At 36.7% G+C, this 13541-nt stretch overlaps 2 protein-coding genes across 2 annotated transcripts; one reads left to right on the plus strand and one right to left on the minus strand.

Annotated features, from left to right (window-relative positions):
* Positions 1–904: 904 nt before the first annotated feature.
* Positions 905–4180, minus strand: LOC121764054 (exopolygalacturonase-like). Its single transcript, XM_042160143.1, has 3 exons — positions 4130–4180; positions 2084–2161; positions 905–1957 (listed from the first exon to the last, which is right to left on the minus strand). The coding sequence occupies exons 1-3, from the start codon at positions 4178–4180 to the stop codon at positions 905–907; spliced, it is 1182 nt and encodes a 393-aa protein (XP_042016077.1).
* A 410-nt stretch (positions 4181–4590) lies between these two features.
* LOC121764972 (polygalacturonase-like) lies at positions 4591–7656 on the plus strand. Its single transcript, XM_042161004.1, has 3 exons — positions 4591–4621; positions 6373–6458; positions 6601–7656. The coding sequence occupies exons 1-3, from the start codon at positions 4591–4593 to the stop codon at positions 7654–7656; spliced, it is 1173 nt and encodes a 390-aa protein (XP_042016938.1).
* Positions 7657–13541: the final 5885 nt, after the last annotated feature.

Consider the following 13541-nt stretch of genomic DNA (forward strand, 5'->3'; position numbering starts at 1 on the left):
TGATGATTGGAATACCAGAAGGAGAAAGAGGCTACAGGCTTGTGGATGCATAGATCAGAAATCAGTAAGATCTATTATATCTTAGAGAATGTTGCAAAATATTGAAGAGAGTAGTAAGAATGCCATTTCTGGAAGAAAAAGGCTCAGACAGTGAGAGGCCAGCTCAACCGAAAGGAGCCAGAGCATGAAAAAATAATGGAAGATGGAGATTTAGAACCTGAGAATCGGATCAGTGGAGGCTTCTGGAAGCTGGATTTTGGTTTGTTTCCAACCAAGATGACATATTACTAAAAATGGCAAACTTTTTTTTCTCTACTTAACACACAAAGTTTCATAAAATCCTGTGCCACCCACTGAAGGGTCGTCTTCCTTGGTACTGTTTTTCTAAACTTCTATTTCAAAATGTATGACTAAATTTATTCGATTTACCATTTTAGATGGACGCCGATTGTGTTCTAGCAGAACGTCTCCCTCGGGTATACATTGTATTTAAGCTTTATAGTTTTTGAAATTCTACTTTACTTCATTCGTTCTTAATTTGGATTTTGATTTTTGTCTAATTACTTCATCAAGCCCAGCGAAGGAAGGTAAATATAGGCTCAAATATACTCGTAGGACGATGGTCGAGGAAGCAAATTAAATCTAGTGGATTTATATAACATAAAACCCGTGTTGCATTATATAATGCACACCACTTAACTTGATGCTTATCAAAGGATGTTGAATCCATGCCTGGCCTATGGGTACTTTGTCTTGCAGAAATATGAATTTATGATACTATAGTAGAGCAAGGAATCTTTAACTGATTATTTTTTAGAAAAAGCTACATCTCTGAAAATACATAAAAAATGGTGTAAACAGGATGTAAACTCCAGCAAGCCTAATAGTAGTATGATTTGGAGAGCTAGCAGACGCGGGGAGTCTGTCTGGCAGAAAAGATAGGCCTAATGTTTTCACATATGGTGATGGCCTTATTTCCATTGTATTTGAGATCAATGAGCCCTATCCTGATGTTGTCGCACGGCTTGGCTTTGCTGCACATGAAGCTGAGAACGTCGGGGGTGGTGCTAGTGCCCCTGATGTTCTTGATCTCGACGTTGCTGATCTTAATCAGGGAGGGCCTACGCAAGTCACATTGGTTCCAAGGGCAGTACTTCTGATCAAACACAATGGGGTTTCCAGCATTAACCATGGTGAGGTCGAGGAAGTGGAGGTCGGAGACTGTGAGTGTGGCCGGGGCAGAGGGCCATGTCTTGATCCTGACCCCGTTCTGGGTGCCGGTGAAGGTGCACCCCTGCACGGTTATCCCTTTGATGTTCTTCTCCTGCGCGTTCTTCCCCAAACTGCCGATGCTGATCCCGTGTCCGGGCCCGCATTGCACGTTCCTGATGAGGACGTCGTTGAGGTCGTCCCCCATGGAGACGCAGTCGTCTCCCGTCTTGATGATGGAGTCGAGGACCCTGATGTGGTTGCCTCGGGCGATGTGGATGCCGTCAGTGTTAAGGCTGTTACCTGGGGCGGAGACAGTGAAGCGCTGGAAGGTGACGTTGCGACTGGAGATGCAGTTGACATGGAAGTTCTTGCTGTCCTTGGTGGTGATGTCTTGGATGATGGAGTCGTTGATGAAGTTCAAGCTCAAGTTGATGGGGAGCTTCACGCAGTTCTTGTTTGTGTTGCAGTTATTCATCTTCCAGGCTTGCTGGCCCTGCCCGTCGAGCACGCCACCCCCCGAGATGGTCAGGTGGTTCACGTAGTTGATGGTCACCCATTCTTGGCTTTTCACGGGGAGTTGGGCCGGGTTCCGGTAGGCTTGCAAGGTGCCTCTCACCGCAAGGTTGATTGGGGCCTTGTTGGGCCCTTCCATGTGGGCTTGGCTCAGTGTCCAATGGCCTTTTGGGATCAGGATCTTGCTTGGCGTTGTTGATGCTATTGCGTCTTTCCATGCTTTCATCAACGCCTGCACATGCAAGTGAATATATATATATATATATATATATATATTTATATATATATATATATATATATAGCTAGGGATGCTATATCCTCATTTGAGTCATGCATCTCAATTTACTTGATTAATTACCTGGCTGATGTCTATGCCCCGCTTCGCTCCGTATTTTCTGACGTCGAACACCCTCTCGGAATTTGCCTTCAATAGTATCTGCAAAACTAAAATTACTAACCATATAATTTTTTTATCCATCTTGGATGGGATGAATTACTCAGAAAATGGTGCAAAAGATTATGGGAGTAAACGGCTTTGGAGAGTTGTTATTTTGAGAAATGAGTTCAGATGGCTTGGCTTTTATAGTTGTATTTGGTACCTTAATTTGACTGCTTATCTCTAACAAAAAGGATTAAAGTTTGTTATTTTCTCATCATTCAACAACAGAATAACCTCATTAATGACTTTCTATAATAGTGCATCTTGTATCCTTACAATACTGCTTTTTATGAATTACTTTGTTAAGAAACATAGTATGTTTTAATAATTAAAAAAGAAAGTTATCACAATTAATTACTTTTAAGTGTTGGATAAAAGACTCATTTCATTTATATCTCACATTTATCATAAACAAACAAAGGCAAATGACTTTCCTGATTTTTAATATTATATTCCAAACCCACAAATAGAGGTGAGACAACTTTATTTTCTTTTCCCATACTTTCCAAAGCAATAGGATTAGATAAGAATTGGGCAGGCAAGAATAAGTGAAGATGGCCAGCAATAAATCTAGAGGAGGGTAACTCTTTGAGTATTACATTAATTTAGATAAAATATTCTTGTTCATCCATAATTTCCTTCATTTTTGTAACTCTTCCATAACATTTTATCAATGGCATACTTGATTATTTTATTTTTGAATTAACATAAAATTTCTAATAGAAACAATGAAGATATGCACTGCATGTAACCTTACTCCATGCCAAGTTATTGAAAAATGACTGTATTCAGTCATGAAGCTATGTAAATGGGACTCTTTATGTAGCTTGGACATATTCTTTACATAGTTCAGTTTGTCAAAAAATTATTGGTTTGACATACCTCATTTGGTATGTCTATACTAGGGAATTTTTTCCTTTCACCATACCAAGTTATTGAAAAATGACTGTACTCAGACATAAAGTAAATGGGACTCTTTATGCGGCTTGGACTTATTCTTTAAATAGTTCAATTTGTCAAAAAATTACTGGTTTGACATACTTCATTTGGTATCTCTATACTAGGGAATATTTTCTCCATAAACTCAATAAATAAAAGACAAATCAGTTTAATTAACCCATAAATTATACTATCAATCTTGGCAATTACCTATGTTATGTGAGCCATATATGGGCCATATGGTTCTAACTTTATATTTTAAGTTTTATATAATTATATTTTCAGTTAAATCTGTCGGTTATTAGTTATAACCGGTATACCGAGAGTCATCGCTGGCCGGTGTTGTCATCACGTTAAGGATGGGATAGTTTCCTCACTGTAGTTATATGTCTTTGCTTAGTCTCAATTCTCATCTAGTAAAAGAAAATAAAGTTGTCTTTCCTCAATTCGTGGGTTTGGAAAATGATACTCCCTCCGTCCATGAAAAATAGTCTTATTTTGCCATTTTGGGATGTCCATAAAAAATAGTCTCATCTTTTAAAATGAAAAGTTTGTCTCTCATACTTAACCAAATTTTTTCCCTATTGTCTCTTACTCTACCAACTTTTTCTCCTCTCGCTTCTCACTTTACCAGTTTCTTATTAAAACTTGTGTCATCCACAAATGAGACTATTTTTTTAGATGAAGGGAGTATTTAATATCATGAATGTTCGTTTGCTTTGGTTGTTTGTAATAAATGTGAGAAATAACATATAAATGAGTATTCTATCCAACACTTAATGTTAATTGTGATAATTTTCTTTTTTTACTTGTATTTATTATTTAAAAATAAGTTTCTTAGCATCCTAATCGTAAGTAATTAATACATAGAAAGCATTAACGTATTCATAAAAGATGCACTATCATAGAAAACATTATTAGTAACTTCAAAATAATAATAAATATTTAATACTATCTTTGTATGTGTAAAAAAACAATGTATAGTTAGTAACTTCAAAATCATAATAATAAAATGTTTGAGATTACCTGATCACTTGCATCCGCCCTTAATCTGTATGGTTTTCCGATCATATTCATCCTCCATTGTTGGTGGATCGTATGTATAACTATAAAATGACACGTTTCTTAGGCGGCATAAAATTGCATGTGTTTGGTCAGGTTGGGTAGGGTAATACCCGCTATTCGTTTTTGACACCCCTTACAAATGAGTTCTGAGTTTTGGGATATTGCGTTATTCAACTTTTTTTTGACATTTCATAGATACCCGCTGGTCATTTTTCTTTTCAACATGTTTGGTTATTTGATAACTAATTTGACTAGTTATTCTACCACAATAAACTTCACTAAATTTTGACATTTTAATAGATGAGTAATCCTCTTTTTATTCTATTGACATATGTAGTTCCTAGTTTTATGGGTTAATTTCATAAATAGTCGTTAAACTATGGTATTTGTTTCAAATAGGTTACTAAACTTTAATAAAATCAATGGTACTAAACTTTATATTTTATGTTATTTGTTATTTAATTTATTTTTTAAATTATTTTATTTCAAATGGCAAATCAAAATAGTACATAGCTTTTTTGTTTAAATTAATTTAAATTAACAGAAAATTTATGCTAAAATTCAATAGATAAAATGTTATGGAAGAGTTACAAAGATGAAGGAAACTATAGATGAAGAAGATGATTAGATATGAATTACCGGCCAGAGTTTAATTTCTTCAATTGTTCTTGCCTACCCAATGAATTTAAATATGAGTTTAATTTCTTCAATTGTTCTTTGGAAAATATGGGGAACGAAAATAAACTTGTCTTTCCCGTGTTTGTGGGTTCGGAAAATGAATTTAAAAATCAGGAAAGTTCATTGTTTGTTTGTAATAAATGTGAGAAATAAATGAAAAGTTATTTGATAAGTTCTTTTTTTTATATTTATTAATTAATCTTAAGTTTCTTAGCATAATAACACACAAAAAGGAGTACATAATATGCATAAATGATGCATTATTGTATGTGTAAGAAAACATTATCTAAGAAAAAGATTATATGTTAAGACTTTATTATGTCATTTTGAATATCACTAAAAATGACATTCTATATAGATGAAATAATCAAGAAAAGTATAAAATTTTGTAATTTAACATTCTGATTTCAAATTTTGTGGAAGGGCCTTTTGGCTAAACTTCATGATTTAGTGGCTAGTAATTCACGGGGTTGTGATCTATTTTTAACTAATTAGCAATTCCAAATTAAGACTAATTCTTAGCTATTAGATTACGAAATCTGATGGTTAAAATAGAGCCAAGTGGATTATATTTTAAATTTAAAGGGTATTAATATTAATTTTTATATCGTAGAAAATTAACTACTTTCTCTCTCTTCAAAATCATCTTAAAACTTTAAATTTATCTAACTCGCTTGATTTAAATTACTCCCACCGTCCACCATTTAAAGACCATTTTGCCATTTTTTGTTGTCCACGATTTATAGAACCATTTAATTTATTCCACTTTTAGTAGGCGGAACCACATTCCACCAACTTTTACACTCACAATCCAATATAAAACTATTATTTTAAATGGGTCCCACATTCCACTCACTTTCTCCCTTTACTTTCCTTCATAAAGTCAAACAATTTCTTAAAACTCATACCTAGTTAAAAGGGCTCTTTAAATGGTGGATGAAATTAAAGGTAATTTTATATGAATTCTAACGAGATCTCAATTGCATATGTTCCGACAAAAAATCACTAAAATTATCATATGATAATAGAATGACGATTTTACCCTTTTTTTATATTTTGTTTGTAATTTATAGAAATTCGTGAGTTTTATCCACTCATCTCAAAATTTAAGGGTGTAGATTTAGTTTTAGTTTTAGATTATGATGCTATATAGCATTATAGGAGGACCCGGTAATTCATTATTGTATAAAAACATAATTGTATATGGACAAAATTGTATAAGGATGCATTATCATATAAAAACATAATTGTATATGTACAAAATTCATTGTCCAAGAAAGAGATTATAGCGAGGAAGGTTTGACTTTGAATGATGGGATAATAAACTTAATCCTCTTGGTGTAGAGATAAGCAGTCAAAAACAAAATTTACTCACACTGACTCCTATAAATACCCCAAACTCAGTTCTACTAATCACAGCTCTCCTAAGCCCATAATCTTACCATCACTTTCCGAGTCATCCCAAAAAGGAACAAAAAAGATCCATTCCATGATGAATACAAAAATAATATGGTCAATAATTTTAGTTTTGCAGTTACTATTAAAGGTTAATTCCGAAAGGGTCTTAGATATCACAAAATATGGAGCAAAGCCAGACGCAGACATCAGCGAGGTAACTAGTGAAGTAGAAATTGACTGTATGATTCGAATGAGCATTATCCTTAAATATATATATATATATATATATATATATATATATATATATATATATATATATATATATATATATATAATATATATATATGAACATGCAGGCGTTGATGAAAGCATGGAAAGACGCAATAGAATCAACAATGGCAAGCCAGATCCTGATCCCAAAAGGGGATTGGATATTGAGCCAAGCTCACATGCAGGGTCCGAACAAGGCGCCGATCACCCTTGAGGTGGAAGGCAACCTTAAAGCCTACAAGGAAGTGGAAAAACTCCCCGTGAAGACCCAAGAATGGGTGACCTTTAACTACGTGAACTTTTTGACCATCTCGGGCGGGGGCGTGCTCGACGGGCAGGGCCAGGAAGCCTGGCTATTGAATGACTGCTACAAAAACACATCATGCCCGAAGCTCCCCATCAACCTGAGCTTGAATTTCATCAACAACTCCATCATCCAGGATATCACCACCAAGGACAGCAAATACTTCCACGTCAACTGCATCTCCAGCAACAACGTTACTTTCCAGCGCTTCACTGTCTCCGCCCCTGGTAATAGCCCTAACACTGATGGCATCCACATCGCCCGAGGTAACCACATCAATGTCATTGACTCCACCATCGAGACGGGAGACGACTGTGTCTCCATGGGGGATGACCTCAACGACGTCCTCATCAAGAACGTGCAATGTGGGCCCGGCCATGGCATCAGCATCGGCAGTCTGGGGAGGAACGTGCAGGAGAAGGACATCAAAGGGATAACCGTGCAGGGGTGTGCCTTCACCGGCACCCAGAATGGGGTCAGGATCAAGACATGGCCCTCAGCCCCGGCCACACTCACCATCTCCGACCTCCACTTCATCGACCTCACCATGGTTAATGCTGGAAACCCCATTGTGTTTGATCAGAAGTACTGCCCAAATAACCAATGTGACTTGAGTAAGCCCTCCCTCATCCAGATCAGCAACGTCGAGATCAGCAACGTCAGGGGCACTAGCGCCACCACCGACGCCCTCAGCTTCATCTGCAGTGAAGCCAAGCCCTGCGAAGATATCAGGATAGGGTTCATTGATCTCAAAACCAATGGAAAAACCCCCACAACTAAATGTGAAAACATTAAGCCCATCTTTTCCTCAACGCAGAGTCCCCGCGTCTGCGCCTAATAATCAAATCATATTTAGCTAGGGTTACTGGAATCTACATCTTTGTTTACACCATTTTTTATATGCATTTTCAGAGACGTAGCTTATTTTAATAAATAATCGGTAAAAGATACTTGCTTTACTATAGTATCATAAATTTAAATTTATGTTGCACTTCCTTTGAATCCACGAAACAAGGTTATTAGACTATTTTGATTAGATACTTGTCCTTATTAAAGCCGTGCTCCATAACTGTCACGACCGCCCTTTCTAGGGTCAATAAATGCGGGTGGTCGCGACTAATGAGACTTTATGAAAAGGGAAAAATTCTAGTATTTCAATAAAGAGTTTGACCAAATAATTAATATTCAAATAATGGAGGGAAAATTAGAGTAATGCTTGACATTTAAATCCAAAGTCGACATATGAGGTTCAAAACATAATAGTGAAAGATAATAATAATCTTAGCGAAAGCGTTCAAAAGAAAGAGTGACGTCATGTGTGAAGACACAACGACACTCGAAGTGCAAGGACAACCAATAAGACTTCAATTTTAATTTCTCAACACCACCAATGCTCGTCACCGCTCAACCTGCACATAAGGAAAACATATGCATGGCTGATTACCATAAAATACTTAGTGGACTTATGCCGAAAACAGTTTATCAAAATATTTATATTGATCATGCCAGTGTCAAGTAACCATCGGGGTTTTAGCTTTAGAAAGGCCCGAGGCACCAAACATTTCATCGTTCAAAATCACCACTGCACAGTCATTTTTCCATAGACGTCAACCATATCTGCTTATACATGACTTGGAATATGGCCACAAACCAAGTCACTAGACCAGCCAACCCGTACGCTGGCACACGGTCTACCATAGGTGTACACTAATCCAAGTAGGGTTTGCGGCCCTATAAGGACCCGAATTCGATTTAAATAATAAATGGCAAAGCCATTTCAGATAGGCACGTTAAAACCAAAATACGGCATGATAAACATTTTCACATTTCATTCCCATCGATAAAATAGTTAGGACATTGTCCTTATTTAAAAGAATGCCCACCTCAAGTGCTTAATCCGAAATTACATTCTTTCTCTTGCGATCACGGTTCACTTGCGAGGAATCACCTTTAGAAATTTAAATAACTCATAGGTCAGCATAAGGAATCAAGCAATAACTAAGATACATGCACCCTAAGGCTTTGATTAATTTTATCGACAAGATAACAAATTCTCCCAATTAGAACATTGGCATTTCGATTAGTCACGGCTGCCTAAGGCGCCAGTCACTCACGTCCCCAACATTTTTGCAAAATGATAATTCGACCCACAAGGATTTAATCATCTCCAATCCAGCCCATAGATAACTATTTTAAAACAACCCACTCCAAAAGAAACAAACCAAAAAGTAGACGCCAATTAATCCAACAAATTGAATATTTCAAATCCGCTTTATTTAATAACCCATTTGGATCACCACTAAGTATCAAATTAGGGAGAAGTTCGAATAAAACAAACCAATGCATTTTAATCCTATTCCCAAACCATACGTACACATACAATTCCACTTCAAGTCAAATAAAAGAAATATTAAAAGAATAAAACAATTAGGAATCCAATACTCACATTCCCAATCCATACCTAGGGCTGGGAAAATATACCGAAATACCGCACTTACGGTACCGAAAATACCGAATTTTTGGTATACCGTACTTTTCGGTTCAGTATCATATAGTTTTAGGTACGGTAAAGGTATGCATTTTGTATATACCGGGTTATACCGCAATTTGCGGTATATACCGTAAATTTACGGTATATACTGGTATAACACAGTATACCGCAAATACGATATATACCATAATTGGCGGTATATACCGCAGTTATACCATATTTAATATACTTATTATTTATAAAATATATTATTATATAATTTTATTAAACATAATTGAATGGATTTTGAATGTCATAAACTATGTTTGCCTTGTGATGGATTTTTATCACTTTGGATATTTCCTAGATGTTTAAAATGATATTTTTGCTATTTAATGCATGAATGTTAGGTTTTGACATGCGGTATTCGGTATACCGTACCGTGATTTCGGTATACCTCGGTATACCGAAATGTCGGTAAGGTAACGATATCTAAATTTTGGTATATCGAAAAAAGCGGTACGGTAAAGGTAAGGTTTTTAGTCATACCGCACTTTTCGGTACGGTATGCGGTATGACAATTTCAGCACGGTATACCGTACCGTTCCAACCCTATCCATACCGTCGGCTCCCTCACTTCCCAACTCAAAAACTCTAACTCTCTTCTCAAAATAGAACACACCAAAATCCCCAAATGACGATCAATCTCTTCTCTCACCGTCGTCTCCACGAGCAGCCGCTGTCCCACCGCACGATCGCTCCGTTGCCGTTCCGCCGTTGTCCAGATCGAGCAGCAGCAGCCGCGGCCGACGCTTGGCAGTGCGTACTCGTCCGGAACAACCCCAAGATAAGTTCTTAACTTGATTTCACTTCTTTACAAGTTCGATATTTAATTTGGTTGCTTCGATTACCCTATTAATAGATTTGATTTCGGATTGTGTTAAACGGTAGTGCATGTTTGAGTGCAGCAGTAAAAAGTCAGATTTGGGTGAGGGAGGCGTATACCTTCAATCGGGCAGGTGGTTTGTGAACAAAGGAAGGACTTCTTCTGTGTCTGGTTCTTGATTTCTGTCGGAAAGGTTCCATGTCATTGGCTGAATAAAATGATTTAGATTTGTGAAGTAGAAACAAACGTGAATTACCTCTGCAGATGAGAAATCAAAACTCGAAAGGGATTGAATGATTGCGTGCAACATCAAGACACTCCTGCTCTTCAGTTGAGAATTGAAAGAAAAGTATATAAGAGTGTGTATGTGACGGCTGGGAGAGCAATTAGGTATAAGAATGAATAAATTGGGTAGTGAGGGCAGAATAACTTGGATTTGATATACCGTTGTTGCAGGAGTAATGGAGGTAATTGATTCTCAAAATTAATAGAAATTAAAGGTTAATGGATGGTTTATTTTTGGAACAGATTGAAGAAATGGAGGAAAAATCGTGTTAGTTGGTTTCACGATTAATTTGGACTCTAATTGCTGCCTTTGACTAATTCTCAAATTGTAGAATTATTTGCTGATTGGGAGAAGAAATACGGCAGATTTGGAGAGGAGAAACTCTGCGCTGGGATCTTCTAATTTCTTGGAATCATTTAGTACGATTTAATTTGTTTGGGCTCAAGATCATTTGTATTTTATTTAAATTGTATATCCCACAATTTATTTTCCATAGTATGGACTTGTTTGAGTCCAATAAATATTCCTCACGGAAAGGATTTAATTAAATTCACACTGTGATTTAACCATCACAAATTTCGAGTTTATAAAACAAGTTATCAATTTGTCGAAACAAATAAATTCACCCCGCATCAAATTATTCAAATAACCACGTCATGTAATCAACAAGTTGACACAGTCAACGCACAATCAAAACTCTAAATTAAAATTAGGCCACAAGAATATCAAATAACAATTTCACTCGATATTATATCCACGGAACTTACGGCATTAAAAGCATTAATTGCAAAAATTTTAGGGTTCGAAAATTAGGGTTCAAAAAGTGGGGCATTACAATAACATTCCTTTGTACTACCTAAGCATATTCTGTATGCCTAAGAAAGTGGCAGAGCGCATTATACAACTTCAACGAAGTTTTTCTGGGGAAGAAAAGACGGCGACAGAGGGGGCAACCTGATCTCTTGGGAAGTCATTCAAAAACCAATGGATCAAGGAGGCCTAGGGGTGGGGAATATTTTCATTAAAAATGCTTCTTAAATCTTCAAGTGGTGGTGGGGATACGCAGACAAGCAAAAACCGTTATGGAAGGAAATCATCAACTCAAATCATGATCATAATTACAGCGGGACAAGCAAAAACCGTTATGGAAGGAAATCATCAACTCAAATCATGATCATAATTACAGTGGGAGGCCCCGGACTACGAGCCACGCGAGGATGAACACTCTTTGGTGTCAAATTGCTAGCTTTGAGAAATTTAGAAAAGAGACACAAGAAGTTGTGACAAAAGGAATTCGAGTTAAGGTGGGAAATGGGGCACAAGCGAGATTCAGAGTGGACTTTTGGGTCGGGAAAGATAGTCTTATGGTAAAGTTCCCTAGACTGTTTTGATTATCTACCCAAAAGGAGGAGGTTGTCGCGAACTTTGGAGAATGGGAACGGGGAGAATGGACATGGAAGTTCCAATGGAGAATAAAGCTTTTTTTCCTGGGAAGAGGACTTAGTTGGAGATCTTCTGCATGTCTTGAATCGTTGGAGGATGAGAGAAAGCTCAAGGGATGTGAGGGTGTGGGCTTTTGACAATGCATCTTCCTTTATGGTCTCTAAATTTATTTTGTAGGTTAATCACCAAATGGAGTCAAGAGACCTTTCCTTGGAAGATGGAAGATTGGCTTGGAGGAAAATTGCTCTGCCACGAGCGCAATTGCATTTGTGGTTTTTGCTCCATGGAAGAATCAACACAAAAGAACGATTATTCAGGCATGGAGCACAAGGGATTGGTGATGGCAGGTGTGCGCTATGCAAGGATGAAAGTGAAACCATTGATCATCTCTTTTCTAAATGTAGATTCTCCAGCAGCTTGTGGTACTATTGTTGTCATCAATGGAACTTTTCTTACAGTCTCCCAAACCAAGCAAAGGCAAGTCTTCTCTCTTGGAATGGGGCGCCTTTTGTTAAGTTCGACAGGAAGATTTAGATGTCACTGTTCTATGTCATTACATGGTCCATTTGGAATATCCGGAACAAGGTGGTCTTTCAAGGCTTGACTCCGAACTGGGATTTTGAAAAAAGAAAACTTTTCTGGCAGCTTGGCTTGTGGACTCGGGGTTGGTGCCATGATTTTCCCTTCTCCCCTGAACAAGTTCTTGAAAAGTTAAATGATTTGAGGAGATGGTCAGGCAAAGGCAACACACATAGCTCGAACCGATGGGGGTATGGTCTTCAGGTTTGACAACTTTATCCTTGTGTGAGTTGTTTGTTTTTGTGCTGGTGTTGGCTTGTTTTGTCACGTCTGTAGGTTTGTTGTTGGGGCTCTTCTTAGGCGGCCTTGTTTTTGTTTTTGGTTTGTGTGTCGCTCTAGCTACTTGGCTTTTGTTTTTCCTTGTTCTCTGTAACAATTTCTTGGCATTTTTATTTATAAAAAAAATCACTGTACAAAGGGATTTATGTTGAATTTACCCGTGAGGTGAGGATCGTAAGTGTGCATGATACGTACCAATAATATTAGGGTTAGTGGAATTTACATCTTAATTAATTGCATCTAATAACCTCTGGAAACAAAAATTTAGCAAAATGTACCCTAAAATCAATCATCTTGGTTTTAAACACATAAGTATTTCTTTACTTCATTATAAATATATATACTCTCCCCGTCCCAATAAATATGAAATATTTAGATTTCGGCATGAGATTTTACTTAATATTGTTTTGTGAGTTAAGTAAGAAAAATGTAAAAGTAGAGATGAAATTGTTTTTATTTTAGAAAAAAATTCATTTTTAATGATAACTTAAAAAAAGGAAAATTTTTATTTTTAATAGGACAGATCGATAAAGTATTATATTGCATCTTAATATTCACCAAACCCCTCCCCCATTACCTGCTTAGTTTATGGTTTATTATTGTTTACAAATGAAAATGGTAGGTCAAACACAATACCCAAAAGAAACAATCTTTTGGCATTATCTTGAAGGAGAAAATTTCCCATAAGAGTGAACACGGTAAATATATCAACGGTTCATCCTAGAAAGCAATAGCTGAACAATTCGTTTTCGGTCATATTCAGATGTAAATTCCACTAAC

The sequence above is a fragment of the Salvia splendens genome, chromosome 14, assembly GCF_004379255.2.
Source record: "Salvia splendens isolate huo1 chromosome 14, SspV2, whole genome shotgun sequence".
NCBI lineage: Eukaryota > Viridiplantae > Streptophyta > Magnoliopsida > Lamiales > Lamiaceae > Salvia > Salvia splendens.

What these genes read in the sequence shown, in the direction of transcription:
- LOC121764972 (XM_042161004.1), top strand. Translation starts at nt 4,591, where the DNA reads ATGGTACTAAACTTTATATTTTATGTTATTT. An exon ending in CTTTATATTTTATGTTATTT is followed by an intron (nt 4,622 to 6,372) that starts GTTATTTAATTT and finishes CAATAATTTTAG; the next exon opens with TTTTGCAGTTACTATTAAAG. An exon ending in CAGACGCAGACATCAGCGAG is followed by an intron (nt 6,459 to 6,600) that starts GTAACTAGTGAA and finishes ATGAACATGCAG; the next exon opens with GCGTTGATGAAAGCATGGAA.
- LOC121764054 (XM_042160143.1), bottom strand. Translation starts at nt 4,180, where the DNA reads ATGAATATGATCGGAAAACCATACAGATTAAGGGCGGATGCAAGTGAT. An exon ending in GGGCGGATGCAAGTGATCAG is followed by an intron (nt 2,162 to 4,129) that starts GTAATCTCAAAC and finishes TTAGTTTTGCAG; the next exon opens with ATACTATTGAAGGCAAATTC. An exon ending in GGGGCATAGACATCAGCCAG is followed by an intron (nt 1,958 to 2,083) that starts GTAATTAATCAA and finishes TTGCATGTGCAG; the next exon opens with GCGTTGATGAAAGCATGGAA.